The sequence below is a fragment of the Camelus ferus genome, chromosome 2 (genome assembly GCF_009834535.1).
Source record: "Camelus ferus isolate YT-003-E chromosome 2, BCGSAC_Cfer_1.0, whole genome shotgun sequence".
In the NCBI taxonomy this organism is placed as follows: domain Eukaryota; kingdom Metazoa; phylum Chordata; class Mammalia; order Artiodactyla; family Camelidae; genus Camelus; species Camelus ferus.
Window position 1 is genome coordinate 41,683,893 of NC_045697.1, and position 22,256 is coordinate 41,706,148.

The 22,256-nt window shown below is 38.1% G+C and overlaps 1 protein-coding gene across 20 annotated transcripts in view; it reads left to right on the forward strand.

The window, feature by feature from the left end:
- The window catches only part of MAPK10 (mitogen-activated protein kinase 10), a 441,743-nt gene that overhangs the window by 399,608 nt on the left and 19,879 nt on the right, over window positions 1-22,256 (forward strand). For 18 of the 20 annotated variants that reach the window (XM_032498595.1, XM_032498590.1, XM_032498619.1 and 15 more), the window contains one exon: window positions 232-356. In XM_032498595.1, coding sequence (XP_032354486.1) covers window positions 232-356 — 125 coding nt within the window. Of the gene's footprint in view, window positions 1-231; window positions 357-2,697; window positions 2,795-4,828; window positions 4,891-22,256 lie in introns of those variants that run through there. The other 2 variants (XM_032498683.1, XM_032498689.1) reach the window with 2 other exon arrangements.

Consider the following 22,256-nt stretch of genomic DNA (forward strand, 5'->3'; position numbering starts at 1 on the left):
TTACCTGGTGTTAGTGGATATTATGCCATCTTTTTTGCAGATTTGCTGGATAAAGATATTTCATTGTTTCGTTTTGTATTTCTCTAGACATTTGGTAAAGTTACCTGATGTTTGGAAGGAAGGTGCTAGTTGATCTTTTTTTGTGTTTTTGTTTTAATTTCTTCTCCCTTTGAAAAATTCCCTTGCCAAAATCCAAATTTTACTAATTTTTTTCCTCATTCATTGTTTCAGCCAGCCAAGCCAGGGACTTGTTGTCAAAGATGCTAGTGATTGACCCAGCGAAGAGGATATCAGTGGACGACGCCTTACAGCATCCGTACATCAATGTCTGGTATGACCCTGCCGAAGTGGAGGCGGTAAGGCTTAGGCTTATTTTACTTTCCTCCCACAAACCAGTGAGAGTGACTGGGTGCCCCCTGGGAAGAACTGAAAGATAGAACGCAGAAGAACACTCAAAGCTCTTACTTTTCCTTCTAAAAGCTACCTTTTTCTAGCTATGTTTTAAGTTGCATTTCTTTTTCAGGATTTCCTATGAGAGATGGTGATTTAGTCCAACAAACCTTGGCTGTCCAGGAAACACTTCCATTTGTTTTTGTTCAGTTGTTAGCATCACCCTTGTCTCCTCCTTTATGCTTAATTACCAGCCTCTCTTGATGCATACTAAATAACAGAAAACTTAATAGAGGATGAATAGCTTTGCCTCTGTTCCATTGATAAGATGCCTTTCGTTAGTAAAGTGTGGTACTAGGAACATTCTGATTGTAAAGCTTTTATGAGGCCATTGGTGCCTTTGTGAAGTCTTGCATAAATTAGATGAAAAAATATGCATATTCCAATAAGGACACTATTTTAGATTGGTTCTAAATTGACTACCACAGTAAGATATATCTCCGTATTTTACATCAAGACATAGCTTAAGCATAACTCTTGTTAATTTTTAAATTATATTTCTATCATTTAATATCTTCTCTCTAATCACTTTCTTCTGTGCCTTTCTTCTTTCCTCTGCGGAGCCGTGTAGGAATGTCTCCTGGTAGGAATGTCCTTTTGTTCTGCTTTGAAATGTTACTATCAGGAATATCACCTCCTCCCAGAAACATCAAAACCTCCTCAAAATCTTTGAACACCTGTGCTAAATGATCTCATTTTCTTTTACATAACAGCTTCAAATTACTTTGTTTGAATTGGTCCTTAATCTTCTATTTGAAATACTCTTTTTGCTGGTTTGTTTTCTTGTGAACTTCTCAGTACTCCAGGGTATTCTTGCCTGAGCATATTTTTGCTTTGTTTCGGCTTCTTTCCCTCTGCTTTGTTGTGTGCTTGCCCATGTCAGTGATGCTAGAATCAAGCTGGCATAATTCTTATCCCTTCATAATTCAGGAGAAGTGGGAGCTGACAGATGGGGGTGAGGATCAGGTAGAATCAAACTTTATAGACACACTATTCAGAAAGCCACTTTTCCTAGTAACCCAGTCCGTAGGCATTCAAAACTTTCGGAGAAAACAGTTCAGTGGTGAATGTCTCTCCAGTGTGAAGACTGAGGTGTAACAGTCCTTGATGACATTTTCTTAAGATCCACTCTCTTAAGCAATTTTATGGTGATGCTGAGATTTTAATTGGCTTCAAATTAATTTTTAGTCACTTGATTTGATTCTTACAAAATAAAATCCCTAAAATTAATTATATTCGAGTGTCATTCTAATACTCTTAAAACAAACAAAAAAAAACTATTGTTCTTATAACTAAACAATAGAATCTCTTCCAGCTTCTCACATCTTTCAAAGATGTTCTTGGAGTAGAATGAAATAATGAAATAATTAGGAGAAAGAATGATATATAAGTATATGATAATTAAGTATGAGAATTTTTTTCTCTGATGATTTTTGAGAAAATATTTTAGGTTATGTTGATAAGAATTTTAGACAAATTATTTGAAATTGTGGCTCACTTATTTTGATAGCTCAAATCATGTGGGATGTTTATTTTTCCTTACATCTAATGTAATGTGTATAATCTGTTTTTAATGGATTGTGGCCTAGAGTTTAATTGGAGTCATAAAGTCTGCATTTGTAATTCACTTGTAATTATGTTGCCTGTAAAAGAGACAGTAGCTTAGACTCTGTGACAACATATTAATGAACAATATCAATGAGTTTTTAAGTTACTTTTAACTTTTCATGAAAAATTCCTTTGAAGGCTAGAAAGACAAAATTTAGGGTACTTATATGACCTGAATCTTTTTCTCAACCATTTCAATATTGTCAAAATAATAGAGGAAGAAAATTTGAGATCAATGGAGAGGGATAAAGGAGAAACTACAAGAGAACATGATGTCTTCAGGAAAAAGAGAGAGCAGAGAAATGCTGTGTGTTCTCATCTGTTAATATACTACAAGCAGTCTTATCGCATGTTTCCCAAAGTGTCAAAGAACCAAAATAAAAAGAGAAGAAAGAGCATATGGATGCTGTCATAACTCTAAGAGAAAATTATTCGTGTAACAGTGAAGTTGAACATTTAAAGAATGGAATGTCGAGGTTAATAGTGATCTATTTGTGGAATAGTACATCAAGATTTTGGAGTTACAGTTGCTCAAATTATTTGCAAGTTCTTATTCAAATAATGTTCAGAGCCAAAAGTATGTGCCCCATACAGAGCACAAAGGCCACATTTTAATGTCAGTGCTTTTCCATGAAACAGTTGAAAGGCATTTCTAACTCCGTTCCAGTCAGTGCTCATCAGGAGGACTCCAGGACCATCACAACTGTGATTTATCGAGTTGTGTGCATATTCACAGGTATGAAAGATGGGTCAGGTGTAAATTTCTGTTCTGCCACTTACTAGCTGGCCTTGGCCAAGTTTCTTAACCTTTGCTCAACTCAGTTTTCTTAACTAAGGACAGGGAACAATCATACATACTGCAGAGTGTTCTTCTGAGAATTTAAGGAGTTGACACACATAAAGTACTTAGTACAGTACTTGGCAGCCAGTAGAGATAATATAAATTATTATTATTCTCATGATCATTACTATCACCATTATGAGTCTTACATGTAAACCTTTACTACCTTTTGATATTAGGAAAGATGGATGTATTTGGTGAAAAAGACCAGATGGCCAAGAAACTACAGAAATACTCTACATTGTTTTAAAAATCACTAAAATTTATCTAGTTCCTACAAGATTTTAAAATGTTGGTCCTTTTTTTGCCGATGTATAGCCACCTCTACTTTGCCAAGTGTAAGAGAATTCAGTACCATTAATTTAAACCAAAATAAAGACAAATTACAGAGCTCATAGATCCTCGTTATAACTCTTTAAGAAACTAGGGTAGAGTGCGGGCTGTCTTGGGGAATCAACTTGAAGGTTTTCCTGTGCTCTGTTGGAGGGAAATAGGAGAACAGCGAGGGTCAGTTGCCTTGTTCCTTACCAGATTCTTGAGTTTAGAGACCAGGGCTAGGATCGAGGGTGGCTCTCACCCAGCATCCCCGGACGGGGTTGGGGGATGGCCACACTTCAGGAGCGTCATTGTGAACTGCAAGCTAAGGGAGGAGTTGATTAACTATGTCTCAGGGCATTTACAAAGAGAACTTACGACCATAAAATGTGACCATTTTTTTAAATGGTTTCATTTCTCTCAGCAACTCCAGAGCACCCTGGGAAAGCTGCTGAGTGCAGGAGCCTTACTGATGGCTCCTGGAGTTGTTCTGCAGTGCTCGGGGTCAGGGTCAGGGAGGAGGGTGGCAGGAGAGGAAAAAGAAGAGGGCGGGGAGGGGATGGAGATGTGCTCAGCCACTAAACCAAAGACATCAAAACTCAAAGTAATCATCATAAGGAAGCCAACTGAAAACTTACAGGTTAAAGAAGGACAGTTCTTTACTTCTTAATTCATGATAAGAAGGAAGGATCCAGACTGACATGAGAGCCACTGTCTGAGAGGGGACTGTGCCGGGATCCAGTCTCACGGCCAGCAGTGATCAGGTCCCTTTTGGAGGGCTCTGTCTCAGGGAGGCCGAGATACTGTCCTAAAGGGTCAAAACATTACTCTGGGAATTTGGACAGAGTGCAGGATGTACCAGTCAGGCAGCTGGTATCCGAAAATCCTGTTCTCCAGTTGGCAAGCCCCAGGTGCTTGAGAACCCAGAGGAGGGGTGGCAGGGGACCCAGGGCCTTCTGTGTGGTGGCTGAGCCAAAGCTGTAGGAAAGACTGCTAGAGCAGAGGCTGGGGACCTAGGCTCCAGGTTGATAGACCGGAGAGACGGGCTGCGAATGTTTTGTTGAGAATACGGGTACACATGCCATCCATGTAGAGACCATGGGAAAGGTGTGACTAATCCAGTCAGTTTGGATGGGGTGATTAGGGAAGCAAGGCCAATGTGAGTTTGTTTATTATTTCTTACCCAATTCAGGATTAATTTGGGAATTGGGACAAGGCTGGGTGGGAATTTAATCTACCTAGATAGACCCTGAGTTAAACAACCTGGTCTTCAGCTCCCCAGTGAGAGAATAACCTGGGAAACAGAATAACGCTTATGTGCGTTAGTGCTGAGTTTCAATTACAGTGAGTGCTTAGCAAGCGTAAGCCCAGAAGAGTCAGTAATGTCACACATGTACTGTCTGTTTATAAACAACATAAGGTAATTAATAAAGCCTTAAATGTTTTATTGTTATTCATATTTCCTATTTCATTACTTTAGGGATTATATTATTTTTTGCTGACAGTGAACAAATTTATAGGAACAAGCTAACCTGACTATTTTAAGCTCTTTTATTGCAAGGCCATCATAGATTTCATGCCCTTTGAGCAGAGTTATTCTTGACATTATTTTAGCCATCTTCCTGTCTGCCTTTGTATCTTATTGGTCATTACCAGAGTGAGCACATGGAAGGAATGCCCAACGACTGCAGGAAATATGCATTATTTTCAACCTTCTTGTGACATAGGTATGTAAATTTTAATGTTGCATATGTCTGGAGATCTGTTCAAAGTAAATCTTAAATGAGAGCTTAAGGATCATTGTAGAATGGTTTTGTGCTGCACTTCAGCAAATATCAACATTCAGAATGTGAGCTGTACAATTGTGAACAGTGACAGGGACACAGGTTGAGAAACCACGATGAGGAAAGTAGAGTAGGACTGGGCATGGGGTCAGAGGCACTGAGAAGAGAATCAGAGGCCTGTGGCACAGAGTCCGGAGCTTGGTCTGAGCAATCCAGCGTGAGGGCTGACTGAGGTGTGGACAAGTGACATAGGGCAGCAGGTAAGACCAGTTCAGGAGAGAGACATGGAGTCCAAGGTTAGAGGCCTGAGCAGATACCACCCTAAAGGGCATTCACACAGTGATGAAGCTAAGAATATTTTCTGATTGTAGTGCAAAAGTCAAGCGCAGATACTCTTGGAACAACTCAGAGATTAGCAGCAGTAGGAAACCTCGAGCAAGGAGATGGTTTACTGGAGCCCAGGGATGGGTGGTGATGGCCTGTCCAGTTGGAGCTGGGTTATAGACACAGAGGAGATACAGCTCCTTTGGGCAAGAGAAATGGCAAGAAATGGCCTGGCTTCTCCCCACTCCCCCCAGTCTCCTAGTAGCATCTCCCTCCTCGTGGCTGAAACCAGCCCTTAACCAGCTGACAGGTGAGGCTGGGAAGTGCAGCCTGCAGCGGCCAGCCGCCTGAGACACAGAGCAGATAAAGGAAAGGTGAGGACTGCATCTGTGGGCGAAGAGGCCCAGGGCTGGCACTCGCCCATTCATTCTTTCCTCACTTGTAGCTCCAAAACCTCCAACTTAGTAAAACTAAAGTGGCCAATGGTCAGACATTGATCTGGAGAGGAGAAGACTGGAGGTTGGAAGGGGTAGTTGCTCAGGGGCTTCACTGGGTAAAAGTGAAGTAATCCTTTACCCTAGAAACTCCTAATAACTGTTTCATTTCCTCACATGTCTTATGATTTCTTGGCATAAGAGCATTTCTCATGGCGTTTTCAGCTGAATGTGTGGCCTTCCTGTCTTTTATATGTTGGTGTCACCTTTTCAGCTGTTTGTTGCATGGCTGGTGAGGAGCCTGCGGCTTGCTGAGCCAACGCAGGACAACATGTGCTCGGGGGACGAGGGGCTCACCATCTGTTCCCCTGCAGGTGTCTTGCATTCTGCTCTTCTGCTGCCAAGTAGGTGAAATACACACCAAAGGCCTCTATCATTCTTTCTTCGCACTCAGTCTCTTCATTATTTCTTCTTTGTCTTTCCTTCTCTTGTTAGCCCTTTCTCTTTCTTTATCCAGCTCCTACAGAGCCATGCATGTAGGTTTTGATTATTAACAGTTAAGTATTTATGCATTCACTCTGTAAATATTTATTGAAGCCAAACTGGGTGTCCCACACTGACCTAGGAACTGGTGATTCAGCAGTGAGTTTAAAATAAAAAACAAGGTTCCTGCTTTTATTGATTTTCTAATTCTCTTAAATATATTTATTCAGTTAGTAGCTAAGGGAAGTTTTTATTGCTTGGGAAACTTATAACTTATCATCTCTGGGCATAAATTCCTCCAAATGTGGGTTATCTATCTTATTTGACTATCTTATTTAACTTGCTTGGTATATAATAGTCTGAATGTAAGAAGAATCTGTAATAACTTGTCCCTTTCAATGTTAATCAGTTATAACTAAATTGCAAGGACTATCTTTCAGTTCTTAACCATATGTGCATCAATTGCTTTTAATTATATTTTTAAAATTATGATAATCTATCTCTAGCTGTGCTATTTAAAAAAAACTATTTGGCTTTGAATATAAATCAATGTCCTGATCATGTTCTAGTAACAGAAATGTGTAGGTTATTATTGAATAATCAAATAATCCTGCAGTTAGCATACTAAGTAAAGGAAAGACTTCACGTGTGGTTTAAAGATTCATCTATAAATATACCAACTATCTGGGGTCTTCAAATAAAATTCAGGTGAATGAGAGGGATGGTGGGAAATTATTCTCCTTCTTTACTTCTAACTCACTTGAATATATCTTTGCAGTGAAAGCTAGTATCATTTGATTGTGCACATCACGTGTTAACTTGCTCTATTACCTATTTCATGAATGAGTTATTGTTTGTATCATCTTTATCGTCACTAACTATGGTTTAGCCAGTTATCTTCCACTGAATTCTCCTGAGTCCATAAAAAGTTCCTAAAACAATGTGGGAAAGAATAGGCTTATAAACATATTCAATTATAAACCTATTAGATACATCCTGCTAGACTCAGAATGTTAGGAATGAGAAAAAATATGAGCTGCCCTGAATATGAATTTGATGCATCTACTAATCAAACAGCCCCTCAGTAGTTCCCTTTTTGGTGATAAACCACTGAATTAAATGTGCCTGTGCTTGCTTCAAGTATTTTATAATCTCTTTATTAAATCGGTGAATCTAACACGGTTAAACATGAAGTATCTAGAAGAGATGATTTAAAAGACTTATTCATGAAAACAGCTCTCTGTATAGCCTGTATCTCTCCCATTGAGAGGAAATGGGATTAAAGTCTTTGTAATTGACGTTTCCTTTTGGTGAGTGACATCAAAAGGTTAGGCCGTGTCCTCAAGAGAGCTTCTGAATAAGTCAACAATCTGAAATTCAGAAACTACTGTTCTTGTTTCTTCATTTCCCCCAGGGGACATAGACACATGCGTAAAGAGGTTAATAGATTTTGTTTTGGTATGCTTTTAGTGTGCCTGAGAAGGAAGCCAGTTTGGATATGAAGTTTATTATATAAAGTTTAATAGAAACTCTCAAACTGTAAAAAAAAAAAAAAAAAAAAACAACTTTTAAATATTTAAATAAACATAACATGCAACATTTGAGTTATTTAAGAATTTTTGGGGACTAATCTGAAATCTTTATTGGGGAAGAAAAGTCTATTTCACCAAAATAATACGAAAACTAGTTTCTCTTAACATTTCATACGTAAGAAGCCTGTATTGCTTTTCATTAAAACAAAAAGACTCCGTGGTGTTATGTCTCTGATTATGACCTGGGATTTTATTAGTCATCTTATTACAGGTTTGTTTCTTAATGATCGATAGGGACATTCTTTTTTAGTAAGAAAAAAAAAATCCCTTTACTTTTCTTCAGATTCTTTCAATCATACTTTTTTCCCTTGGATTAAAATTTAGAAAACTTATAAAGGGTTTTTACTTTTCATATTTGCAACTAGACATATCACTGTATGTGATAAAACACATAAATTGAGTTTTCTCAGGAAAGTCCTATGTGGAGCTTTTGTAAAGAAAATTATTCTCAAAAACATTTCTCAGATTACTTCTTGCATTTTAATAATATCAAAAACTGTAAGTAAATTCTCTTAAATATTTCCACAAGTAGGACAAACTACCCCATTTTAGAGCAGGGAAAAGAATAATTAACAACAGTGCCTCAAATATTTAATGTCAGTAATTTCATTTCCATAATACGCTAAAGCATTCCTTATGTGTTTTTAAATTTGACAGTCAGTCTAAGTGTTTCCCAAGTGCTTATCACTAGTCTGGTCTATAATTGGGGTGCAGGTCACTGGTGACCTTTTGCCATTAAGAGTTGGAAAGACTAAGAGGTTACTGAGTGATGCTGTAAGATGAAACATTATTAGTCTGCTCTCTCCATTCTAAAATTGCCACCATTTAAATTCTTTTTTCAGACTAAATGTTCCTGTGAATCCTTTAAATACGATTTATTCTACGCACAGGGAGTTAATAAATTGGCCGACTCCCTCTCTCAGCTCTTCTCTCCATCTGTCCTGACACAAGGACTACCTCTTTGAGTCTTACGATTTCTTATTTATTGCAGCGTGCACCATGCTGTGAAAAAGCTAGCGTGACACCCTGGCAGGCTTAATTTGAGAAATAGTTTAGTGCCATCTATCTGTCAGAGTAGACCCTTTAAGTGTGGAGTTGAACTCTAAGTTGGTTTATTATGCTTGGAATGTATATAAATTTAGAAATAAGTAGGAAGAAACATGAGCTACAATGGATATGAATTTGATGCACTCCAATTACGTATTTAATTATAGAAAGAGCAATTCATATTTTTTGATTCTCATTTGCTCGGTGAAAGTTAAATCAGTGTCTCAGATTCCTAATATCTGCCGCTTGTGGAATTCCAAATTTCCATCTGTTCATGCTGATGTATTCTTTCAGCTGCAAAATGTGAGCAATTTGCTAATTGCCTTCTAGAGAAAATATGACTTACATTACCGTTCATATGCCCAGTGCCTCGGCTGTTAGAGTGAAGATAGCTTTTGAATCACACTGGGATTGTTCTGCCATGTATTATGTTGGCGGGAGCTTGTCAAAATGTTTGTTGTAGACAGACTTAGCCACCTGCTTTAAGTGGCCCCTTTTCCTCCATGACTTACAAAAAGAACATATACTTCACTCAAACACTAATTCATTTGTCTCTAATTTTAGCAAATTGTTCTACTGAAGGAAGAGTTCTTCTCGATTTCAAATCTTTGGGATATTCAGAATCCACTGAACATATACAGTTCTTAGGTGGCAAAACTGGAAGAGCTGAGTAGCTCATTCTCAGGAGATGCCTGTTTTGATGACTGATTGAATCTGTGCTCAGGTTTTTCTCTTCATACATTATCTTGAGCCCTTTAGGCAGTGAATATTGTTAATCTCTTGAATAGACCAGGGAGGGAGCATTCTTTTAAAAATGTGGGAAGGGAACAGAAATTATTTTTCTAGAACATTCCATAGCTGGTTCTCTCTGAAAGCCTGAGTTATAATGTCCTGTCAGGTTCTCCCAAATCTATGATTTTTTTTTTCTTCTTTCCTAGATGACTTCTTAGGTATTGTGAAAATCTCAAGGGAGCAGGCATTTGTGAGAGTGTGTTTTATTTTTCTCAATCTTTTCATTCGGGAAAGAAAGAGATTATTCAATTGTGGCATCTGTCTAGGATGCCACAAAGTAGTGTAACCCATAAACTGTGGGAGAGAAGAAAGCAAGTAATGCTTTCCCCCTTTTAGAGCTGTTCCTAAGAGAGAAGCAAAGAAGTCAATATCGGAAACTGTCAGGTTTTCTGTCAATGAAAACGTACCACGTTTTATAGTAAGAAGAAGGCTAGACAGCAGAAAAGAAAGGTGGGTCAGGAGAGAGAATCTCTGTTAGACAGCTCTGCCTGAGGATAAGTAGAAGTCATCAAAATGCCTTAAACTCTAGGAAACATAACTTGGTAATTTGCATTCCTGCCTGTTTGCCTACCTGCAGTGTTTCTAAAACAGTCAAACTAGACCATTCCCTCTCTCAATTTTTGTCTGCCATAAGAGAATCTCCTTGAACCTACTGTGTGTATGAGTTCAAGGGCCGCTCTGAGGCATCCCTGCCCACCCTCGTATCATCATGAGTGTTTTCAATATAGAACCTTTACTGATAAAGAAACTGATACTGCTCTGCAGAGGTGGCAACAATTTCTTCAAAGCCCACACGTTAATTATTACACATAAACCTTGGAATTTGAAGGCCACCCCAGTTCTATTCCCAGCAGTAATGCTTATTTGGTGGGGAGCCCTGTTCAAGTTTTTAAATCTGCTCTGGTTTGCTACTCAAAATGTTTTTCTTTGCCCCATCTCTACCAGATTCAATGAGGTTTAATTGCATGATGAACTTTTTAAAAGTATATTCTCCTTTTTCAAAAATCCCCAAATAGGCACAAGCCCATTCTGCACAATTCAACATAACAAATATGTATTCTTCCGTGGGCTATGTTGACCGCTGTTCCACAGCTGAAGATGCACGAATGAGGGAAACACTTTCCCGCCCTGCGGAGCTCACAGCCTTGCACTGAGCTCTCTTACTCGGCATTCATTTCCTCCTAGAGCTTCTTTAAATGCGCCTCCGAGGGCTTGTTAAAAACATACTGCACGTATGTGCCTGTAATTGTGTGTGTACGTCTTCTTAGGGATGTAGTGCATGGGCTTTATGAGATTTGTAGAACTTTCACCTCCAAATTTAATTCTTAATATTTTAAAAGGCACTAGTTTGATGCAGAAAGCTCTGGATGAGGGGGCTACAAAAATACGTGTAATTTACTGTTGACTGTCAGTCATAGAACCAAGAGAGTAATGTCCCTTAGAACATCTCAGGTTATATCCTTGAGGTAATTTTTTATTTGTACAGAAAGACCCTTTTCATGTATAAAGGTCCTACTTTTTTTAGGTCGGGGATGTAGGGGGAAGTGACAGGTAAATATAAAGCACCATGCTTTCAATTTTCATTATGACTTCTGAAATTAATTGAAAATATGGAAAAGGTTCCTGTGATCCTAGGCAAGTTGTAAATGGAATTTCTTCAAGAAATGGGGATTAATAGCCAGTGTCTGCTTTTCAAGTAACTGTCTCATTTTTCTTGCGCTGTGGAACTTGGCTGTGAAAGGTTCTATTGACAGGTTGGTTTACAGCTTCACGATGGCCCTGTTCTACAGTGAAGAACGGGTTTCATAAGAATGACTCATCCCACTGTCCTCATAGCTTGCTATCATTTCGTTTCTCCTACTTAAGGACTGACTTCCTTTGTACTGTCCATTTTTCTCTGCCATGTTTGTCCCCCAAAATTTGTTTTTTCTTTGCCCATTTTCAAAGAAAGTAGATATGCTGTTTATTGCAGCTTAAGAGTGAAACATGAATGGACAGCAAAAAACACATAAAAAGGCCTAAATTCTTCACTATGCAGGGGGGATGATAGGGTCAAGCTATTCAACAATCTTGTTTCAAAAGTCATGCTTAGAGTTGGTTATGTCATCAAGATTGAGAGGTAAGTTGAGGTTTCGCATTCTAGGAGAGAGGGGAAATAATCAGAAAGTATAATCCTTAATGATGCTGAAAATGAATGTGTGGTCGTGTGAAAACAAAGTTATGAGGGATGTTTATTTTGACCTTTTTTAGTCCCAAATTAAACCTGTAGGGATGAAGTCAGCATGTCTTCAGAACCAAAAGTCTATGGACTAGAAGTTTGAGGAGCTGCAGAATCAGAAAAGGGGTAGCCGGGGAGCATTCCTGAGCGCTAAATCATAGTAACCTTCAGATTCAGGGAAAAGGCTGGATCTGAACATTTTCTTCCCAAGTGTGGAACCATTGCTTAGGCCCCAGGGCATCCATTACGTGTGAGAAGAGGGTAGAATGGATTCATCCAACTAGGAGACAGAATATAGAAAAGGTTACACTCCCTTTTTATAAGTCTATTAAAAGTTTATGGTCTTTCACAGAGTATGCACTGTAATAAAATTATTATGTCCCTTTCTAATGGCAAGACCATTTATCATAAGAATGATAAAAACCACTTCTATAACTTGCTGCAGGTTTAATTTGGGACTCACAGAGTCATTTATGGAATAAAGTACACAGTATCTTGTGAAAGAACAGAATTTGTTGTTTATGAAGAAAGGCTTGTAATTGATAACCAAAAGAAATTCCCCACAGTTTCTAACTCCAGGGAGGATCTGATTTCCACTTTTACGTGCATTTTGAAACTGAACTCTTTTCATGTTCCTCTGAAAGAAGTGAGGGATAAAACAGCTATGCTTCAGGCAGTTTTTCTCAAAAGTTCCTATCTAAGATGTTTGTTGTTTTGGACTAAGTCCAGCAGAAAGCATTTTTGGTGACTTCATTTCACGACATATGCACCAGAATGCTGTTATCATGGGACAGCAACCTGTCACCACTTCTTTCTCTGAAGCAGGCTTGCTCTTGTTCTCGGCTCCATTGCCTTGTGACTCCTATTTAATCACAAAGAGAAGTCTGTTCCTAGCCAGGGTTCTTACACACACACTCACAGAGAAGTTCTAAAGTAATGGGTAGCTCCCTGACAAATAGAGGCTTTAGCAACAATCTAAGCAAAAAAATTGGACTTGCTGTGAGTTAATTTATAATACTGTGGCATAAAATCTAGCTTCCTCAAACCACTGGGTTCTAGGCAATGGGAGTGACAAAGAGCTACGGAATGTGGGGACCAAAGTCATGATGCGGCTGGATAGGAGATCACAGTGGAAACCACTCAGGATCCACAATTAGACCTGGACTCAAGATTTTATTCTACCGTGGACAAGTTCACTTCTTTCACTCCCTAAATTTTTATTGAGCTTCAATTACAGATGGTCACTGAGGAATCATTAATTGTAATAAAAAGACCTAGTTCCCATTATTTAGTTGCTTATAATACAGTAGGGTTGATAGATAAGTAAACGAAAAATTTTAACCACTCTGGTAAATTCTATGGCAAGGAAGCACAAGGTGCTACAGAACTGAAAAGAATGGTATGTTACTCATCTGTTATTGGACAGATGAGGCTTTCCGGAAGAAGAAGAGTCTTAAATGGGACACAAAGGATGGACAATAGTTAACCAAATGAAATGGAGGTTGAGAGTAAGATCGTCTACACAAAGGAAGCAACCTGTTCGAAGGTCAGGAGAGAAGAGAGGTCTTCCTGCAGTTCATGTGAGTAACTGTGTTGTGAGGTAATTCAGCATGACCAAGGAGAAGACCAGGCCAAGAAGCACTGTAAGTCACTGCCGGGGAGCACCCACGCTGAAGGCAGAAGGAGTGACTGTAGGAATATTAATCAGAGATGTATGTTTTAGGTGGACCATTCTTTCTGACGGGTGGGATGATGACTACTGGCAGAAAGACCATTTAGGGAGTAGTTGAGATAGTGAACTTCAGGGGCAGTGGGGATGACAAAAGAATGACAGATTTCAAGATTTTTTTGGTGGTATAATTGTCACAACTCATCTTCGTCTATGAAATGTCTTATCTAACGATATTTTAAGAGATAAGATATTATATGTGAAAATGCTCAATAAACTTTGAAAACACATGATGCTACTAAAGAGGGACTTTTTAGCTTGTGGTGTAATTGAAATAGTTTCAACCCGATAGTTTTAACCTATATGACCTAAGGCAAGAGAGTCATAAGAATGATAAAAACCACTTCTATAACTTGCTGCAGGTTTATTTCTGTCTTATTATTTCTGTCTTATTTATTTCTGTCTTATTAACAAAAAGCTCAATTAGAATTATTTTCTTTTTAAATTAGTCCTTAGACTACTTCATTACTGAATGAGAAGACATGCTCTTTTTCAAAGAAGTTCATTACATGAAATGTACCAAGTGGAAAAATAGGGGTAATGATGCCTTACATTGGCACATAGTCCTCTGTGGTTGTGTTTGTAATGTGGAAACTTGTGATTCTCCAACTTCATCTTCCACAGAATACCTGAGAAACACAGTCGTCAATTCTTTATGGTCATCAGCTCATCAGCACTCATCAAGTTGGTGATTTTTGATGGGATGTGTGGGGTACATTAGAATCTTGTGAGCAAATTATTCATTGGAAATAATCCTTCATCCTTAGGTGATTCTGTTCTTTACCCCATCATCACCCCCCTCCCCAGCACCCTGTCCTCACCATGTATACCTTAGAAATGACTGTTCTGGGAGCAACTCGAGGACAAGGCTTTTGTCTCATTCATTTACATCATCTATGTAACTACTTGCTCCTAGCAGTTCTCAGAATAATGAATTATTTTATTAAGGAAATGTTTATTTTATTATTTTATTTTATTTTATTAAGGAAATATTTATTATATTAAGGAAATGTTTTAATCACCTTCATATTGACTATTTTATTTAACCTTCCCATCCAAGAACATATTCTATATTACCCCAGCCAAAAGAAGCCCTACCACTACCTTGGGTACCATTATTCTTATTTTACAAAATTTAAGGATGACTTTTACGTAGTCCACAGCTAAAACCCTTGGTTCTAAACACCAGTGCTTATTGCACTGTGTCACAATATCCTTTAGAAAGTTCTGTTACTCTTCACAAAGGAAGTATTTTAATAATTCATGTATTGAGATTTAGAATAGAAATGAATTTACAATAATATTTGTTATTTTTTTTCTGATAAACATGTTGTATACAAATGTGGTACATGAATGTTTCCTTATATAATGTGCCAAGTGAGGAAGGAGGGTGTAGCTCAGTGGTAGAGCATGTGCTTAGCATGCACAAGGTCCTGGGTCCAATCCCCAGTACCGCCATATAAATAAATAAATACTTAATTTTCTCCTCCCCAATAATAAGTTAAATAAAAAATTTTGGAAAGTGTTTCAAGTGTATTGAATCTACATAGGTAAAAGGGGCAGTAGTTACTAGATTAGCAGAACTCTTTTTACCTGATTGAAAAATATCATTAATCCAAAGTGTTTATGTCATGCTCTACCATTTTACAGACAGATCAGTGCTCGGAGAGAAAAAAGGCAAAACTTGTAATGAAAAGAATGTATATTTTAAATTAATACAAATATTTTTGGAATTGAAAAAATGTTAATTTTTTAGTTAAAATAGATAGTATTCCTCTAATGACAGTGAAGTATAGACAAATCTGTTTTCCTTAATTCTGTGACTGTGTTTCTTTACTCATTGTGGATTTGTGTCCTGGGGCTGCTCTGCTCATTTCCGCCATCTAGAGGCATATGGCTCTCTGGTTAATGTCTCTGGGATGAATTGTCACTGAGTCATGTTATTGGTATAGGAAGGCCGAGGGCCTTTTTCCTCCTGCTCATTTTGCTTCTGTCCTGTGACTGCCGGGCGGAGGAGCACGTGATACTTGGCTGACAGCAATATTTGTGTTGAATGTGCTGCCTTTTCACCCAGAACATTTTTCTGGCACCTTTATAGAACTTATTTTTGTCGTATAACATATGACTGAGGCTAATGTGGCCTTTTACCTGTGGGAAGCCTTGCAATAAAAGCTGTTGCTTCTCATACTTTTAAGTTAACATTTTTTTTCTTCAGATGCTTCCCTGTGCCATCATCATATCACATATTATGCTGAAATAATCCATTTTTAAAATTATGTCTATCTTCCCAACTCTGCTGCTCTAACCTTCCTTGTGAGCAGGAAATTCAGCTCTACCTATCGAGTACATCTGTCTGGTATTTTTGTTGTAAACTGATTGGCTGTAGGACAGTTTTGCCACAAAAGATAAGTGGTGGACAACCTGGTTTAACAGTCTGGTTATAATGCCAGTAACAGGTAATATAAAATAGGTAGCTAGGAATACACAGCAGTCTGTGAGAGCATTAATTACCGACTCTTTAGCTAATTCAGTTAAAACAGGTTGTCCTCTAATGCCATCTTTACCAAATTTATCACACAATAACTGAAGTTGGAGACAAGAGAAGAATCAAGATCGTCCCATGTCCCCCCACATAGTTACCTGATTCACGATGTTTGTAAGTTTCCTGAAAATGGTGAAAATTTGTTGCTGTTTAACTGTAGCGAACACGATGTAGACAGAATTTTGGTATTTGGCAGAGACTCTGACTTAGATGATTTCGTGAATATACAGACTGGGCATGTGCTGGAACGTTTAAATGTAGTCAGAGCCGTGCTACAGGCTATTCCCATTACATGTATTGATAAGAGATAGCAGCGTCCCTCGTCTGCTCATTTTACTTCCAGGGGAGTCTCAAGAGACTTACAGCAGAGTTTTCTAATATCGTTAAGAACTTACGTTGGACGTTAGATCCTGAATTCTCACTGATGGACTTTGAGAAAGGAAGTATCACCCCTTTCTCTAAGGTGCACCCAAATACAACTGTCACCGTGAGTCTACACACGTTTTCAGTGTATTCATATTTTTTTTTGTATTTTCATTTTTCACAATACATTTTTTTTAATTGTTACTAATTTTTTAATGTTTTATTATGTCTTTTTTAATGTCCCTCTTTTATTTTACTTTTGTTATTTTATCTTTATCTTTAGCAGCAAAATTATTACCAATTCGTTGTGCAGGGAAACTACTCACAGCAAAGATTCTTAGGCGAAAATCCCTAGAAGCCTGAGTGCAGAGAACAGTGAGAGCAGAGGCTGATGCCCAGCATATGATGGATACATGTCGCCTGAATCGAACTCAGCTGGCCTGTGTATGACTCTTCTGTAGTGTTTATAGAACTCTCATATCCAATTTTAATTAAGCCTCTGAAAAACTCTAGAAAATGATGATTGTCCTCAACCAATCTTACTGCCCTTACCTTCTAGTACATCCTGACCACTTCTCATCCCTTAGTCCACAAAGACATCATCTCCACCCTGGACCATGTCGTAGTCTCTGACTTGTCTCTCGGCTCTACTCCTACTGTTTTCCCCTGTGGTCTATTCTCCAGAGTGCCTAGAGTTATCCTTTGATAATGTGAAACAGTTTGCATAATTCCTCAGCTATTATCTCTAATGGCTTCTCATCCTGTTTATAATAGAACTAAAGTATTCACCATGGCTTATCCAAGTACTCACCGTGACTTACAAGGCTCTACTTCAGTGTTGTTCTAAATTTTGTTATCATAACCCATAGTAAGAAAGGTTTTATATTGTGACCCAGCATGCATGCATACACTGCCACCCCTCCCCCCCCATACACACAATTAAAGGAAAACCTTTACACTCTTGATATTTTCTCTCAGTCTACTCTTCTTGGCTGCATTGAAAGGAGCTGGTAATGACCCATCAGCTTGTTTCATGACTTCAATTTGCAGAAACATTGCTTTGCTTGATCTGGCCCCTGCTGACCTTTCTCATTTCATTTTCTGTGCGTCCCCCTTTCCGCTCTGCTCCAGGGTACTGGCCTCCTTGCTGTTCCCACACCAAGCAAGCTCGCTCAGTGGGGGTCTTTGCATTGCAGATTCTTCTGCCTGGAGCATTCTTCCTCCAGAAATCCACATGGCTTCCCCCATTAATATCATTTACCTCTTTGCTCAAATGTTACCTTCTCAGAGAAGCCTTGTTGAATACCTATTAAGTACTATGTACAGTGTTAGACTCTGGTGAACAGAGATACAATCTTTGTCCCCAAGATTTAGTCTCTGCAATCTAGTGAGAAGTAAAACCAGTAAATGTTGAGTGATAAGTAGTCCAGATTTTAAGCTTGTTGAAGCACATAGAAAAATCCCAACTCAGTAATGTGAATCAGAGAGGCCGCTTGGAGGGGCTAATGTCTAAATAGAAATATGAAGGATAAAGCAGGAATTATCCAAGTGAAGGAAGAAAGGCAGAAGAGAGGGTTGTGCAAAAATCTCAGAGTCAAGAGAGGGTTGGGAGAACTGCAAATCCTTGGGGGTGATTCAGTGGAGAAGGGCGAGAAACCATTTAAGCTGATAAACAGGGACCAGGTAAGGAAGGAATGTCGAAACATTCTGATGGATGCGCTCTATCCTAAGGGCGAAGAGAAGCCATTCATAACTACCATGTATAAGGGAAATAAGCTATGAGGCTAACAGCGCAGCGAATATAGCCAATATTTATAGTAACTTTAAATGGAGTGTAATCTATGAAAACTATGAATCACTGTATTGTACACCTGAAACTAATACAATGTTGTAAATCAGCTATATATGTCAATGGAAAAAAACTAGCAAAACAGAAGAATAACATTATCTGATTTGAATTTCTAAAATGTCACTCTGTCAAGTGGGACTGGAGTAGAGAAAAGGGAGATGAACTGTGGGGGATAAACTGTAGTAACAGAGGTTAGAACTGATAATGGCCTGACAGTAGACATGGGCCACAGATTAAAGAGACGTTTAGAAGCTAGCAGTCAGCATGAATTTTAAATGGTTTGGGATAAAGAGTGGTAGGATTCAAGGATGACTTACAGCATGTAGTAGTTGGTTAATAAATATGTGTTAAATGAATGAAAGAAAAAAAAGATTGATGACCTGGACTGGGTGATTAGTAGTGCAATTACTCAGTCTTTTCAATTAAAGAACCATAGAAAAATTTAACTTCCCAGGAACAATAAAGAGAATTTCCATTTTCAAGACGTGATTAAAGTTCTTGACTGTATCAAACTAATAAATTCAAGACCTAACATTTGAAAAAGCTATAGAACAGAATGAAAAGTAGAGAAAACTGAATTTAACTTCCTTGTCAAGCCATCGGAACATTATTTAATTAAGTTTTTAATTACCCTTAGTTCACATTATAATTACAATTTGCATTACTAGCTTTTAAGTTTCCTCTGGTCGCTTAGTGCTATGATTCTCCAAACATTAGTGCTTTCCATATGTAACAGATTATAATATAATGCTTTGCACATTGCAGGATCTCAAGAGAAGTGTGTTGAATTATTTGTTATACATTTGAAATTAGTTTTCTCTTGCATAAAACAGTATATGAAACTCTTCCCAAATAATCGGCTCATTGCAGACTAAGTGACTTACCCAAGGTCACTTGTCTTACTAGTGTCCGAGTCAAGGGTGCTCTGAGTTCAGCGCTGTTTCCATTTTTCCTGTGAGGGGTTTTGTGACTTGTTCAAGAAGCTCAGAGTTTCCCCTTGCTCTCTTTTGGCAAAGACTGAATTTGATTAAGAGATACAAATCTCGTGTCCACTTTGATCACAATCCACAAATCTCTCTGTTCCTATTCTTTAAAACCACAGCAAATGATGATTTCTGTTTACAAAACATTTTTTTTTTCAGCGAGAAATAAATAGTATTAAAGACTGAGAGAAAATCACTTACTTTCTCTTGAATATTTTCTCTTGTGTCTATAGAAAGGAGGCGTGCCTAGGTAAACGACAAAACTTGCTTTGATTACTGTGTAAGTAGTTAGAACAGAGGTCTTAATCTCGGCTGCACATAAAATTACCTGGGGAGCTTTAAAATATCCTGATACCCAGATCTCACTCCAGACCAATTAAATCAAAATCTCTGAGGGTGGGATTCAGGTATCAGCATTTTTAAAGCTCTCAGATGACTTCAGTGTGCAGCCAAAGTTGAGAATTCTTGAGCGAGAGCAATTTGATTAAAGTCATGAACTCACTCACGCACTTTTATTTAATGTTTGCTTTTCTTTCTCCAACCACAAGGTGGCAGCATCACAATACAGTGCATATACTGACCTCTCTATTGAGTGGATACTAGAAATTTATATCTGTAATACTAATTAATAGCATTTTGAGGGTTCCTCCAGCTAGAGACAGTATTGACATTTCCCCCTGTTGTTCTCTGTTGCTTTGGTTGGTTAATAAAACTTCTAAACATGTTTATTTGAACAGGTTAAATTAGCGGGAACTATATAAGCTATAGTTGGATGGAAAAATGCAGAGAACGTGGATTTTGCATTCAGATAGATTTGGATTTAAAGACTGCCTGCACCACTTAGCAATAGGTTTGTTTAATCTCTTTGGGCTTCAGTTGTATACCTAGAAGAGGAGGGTTGTTGTATGGACTAAATGAGATAATATATGAAAATCAACTTTGTGTTCTCTCTTTTCTGCATGTGGGTTCCTTCTCTCCCCGTGTGTCCTATCTTTCAATTTCCGCTGGTGGTTATACAAATAAATATACTGTAGCTGTCTTCATTTTAAAGAACAAAGAATCGAAGCCATTATTTTTTGTTACTACACCATTAGCAGTGGAAGTACCATCCACCTTTATAACTAAATTTCTGTAAAAAAAATTAGACTTTGTTTACTCACAGTTACTCTAGTTCACTTCTCAAACCTTGAAATTGCTTTCTCTGAGGTCACCAGTGGCCTCCTAAATGCCAGGCCCACAGAAAACTGGCATTTTGTGCATCCTTGTCATTTGAATAGGCAGACAACCTCCTCCTTCCTGACACATCCCCCCTGATTACTGTGGTGACTCCATTCCTGTTCTCCAGTCTCCATTGCTGTCTGAATTGTCTTTTTCTTCCTTTAGAATTGGGGATCCTAGGAGTTCTCTGTTGTAGCCCTATTTCTTTTCTCCCTGGGAATGTTTGGTATCTTGGACCACAGCCTTAATTTTAATTGTTATAAATGACTTTGAAACCTATACATTGTTACCTATGGCTGTTCTGCGTTCCAGATCTATAAATCTAACAGTCACTGGCATTTAGATTGGCATTTCAAAATTAACATGTCAAATTTTGAATTGAACATGTTCCCTGTCACCCCAAACTGGCTCCTCCTCCTTCCCCACATTTCAGCTTTCAATCCATGGCACTACTTTCCACCCAGGAGACTGAACCAAATCCCTAGTCATTCTGTATGCCTCCCCCAGGCCCTTTAAATCCAGATCGTCAGAGCTTCTCAATTCTTCACCATCCCCTGCAAAAGACTTCTCGGTGGTGTTATTTAGCCTCTTACCTCACACTTAATCCTTAACACAGATCAGTCTGGCTTCTGCATCGAACAGTTCTTGTTAGGGTCACTGGCTCTATTGTGTCAGTCATGCTCCCCTGTCCTCCTTCCCTCCTGTCCAGAATGCCCCGAGAGCACTTCTTCAAATGGTCACTTGCACATGAATCCCTTTCTCTGGACCTTCCTGGGGACCCAATGCAAGGCACCTTAGGAAAGAAGAATTAATCAAATTAGTTTCCAGAGACAGATTTTATTAAACTTCTATTCCCGATTGTGGAGTACTTTCAACTCATCAGACTTTTAAAGGGCATTTACTTCATCTGTAGAGTTAGAGTGTTTAATTTCTATTCAAGAGCACAGCCAATATTCCTAAAACTTGTCTAAGCAATTTTAAAAACTCAACTGATGTTTATTACAAGTTGCATTTGTCTACTTTTAGAGACAATTAAATTTTTGATAATTGGAAACCAAGGCATTGTTTACTGCGTGGTAGAAATAACTGAAAAATAACTGTAGTTAGTCAATTATTTTGATAATTGTGCATACTGCTATTACACTTCTATTAATTTGGCAGATTGTTGGTAAGACTGTTAAGCAAACATTGAACCTCACTGTGGATCATGAAATGTTCTTGGTGCTACAGAGAATATAAAGTTTCAGAAAAGACCAAAACATACCAAATGGTGTCATTAGCCAGATAAATAGATAAATGTACTTATAATTTAGTGCTATATAAAAATATTCTGTATAAATGTTTATTTTCCAATCAGGAGGTTAAAATTTTAAGTTCTATTTATCAAAAATTTAAAATACATATGGAAAACTTATTCTGTATGAATAGAATCAGAGAATTTAAAATCAAATTTTACACATTTCCTTAAACAGATTTTCTGAGTTAATATTGTACTAAAATTCACTTTTCTCGGTTGGAGCCTTACAGTAAATCACGCATCTTTTGGCAATCCTTAAACTGCAAAGGTTAATAAGAAAAACAAAGCATGTTTCACTAGGACATAATATCATTTTCTTTGATCCAGCTGCTAAATGAATAGAGAATTCACACAGGGGAAGACAATGCTATTTAAAGCTTTCGTTGG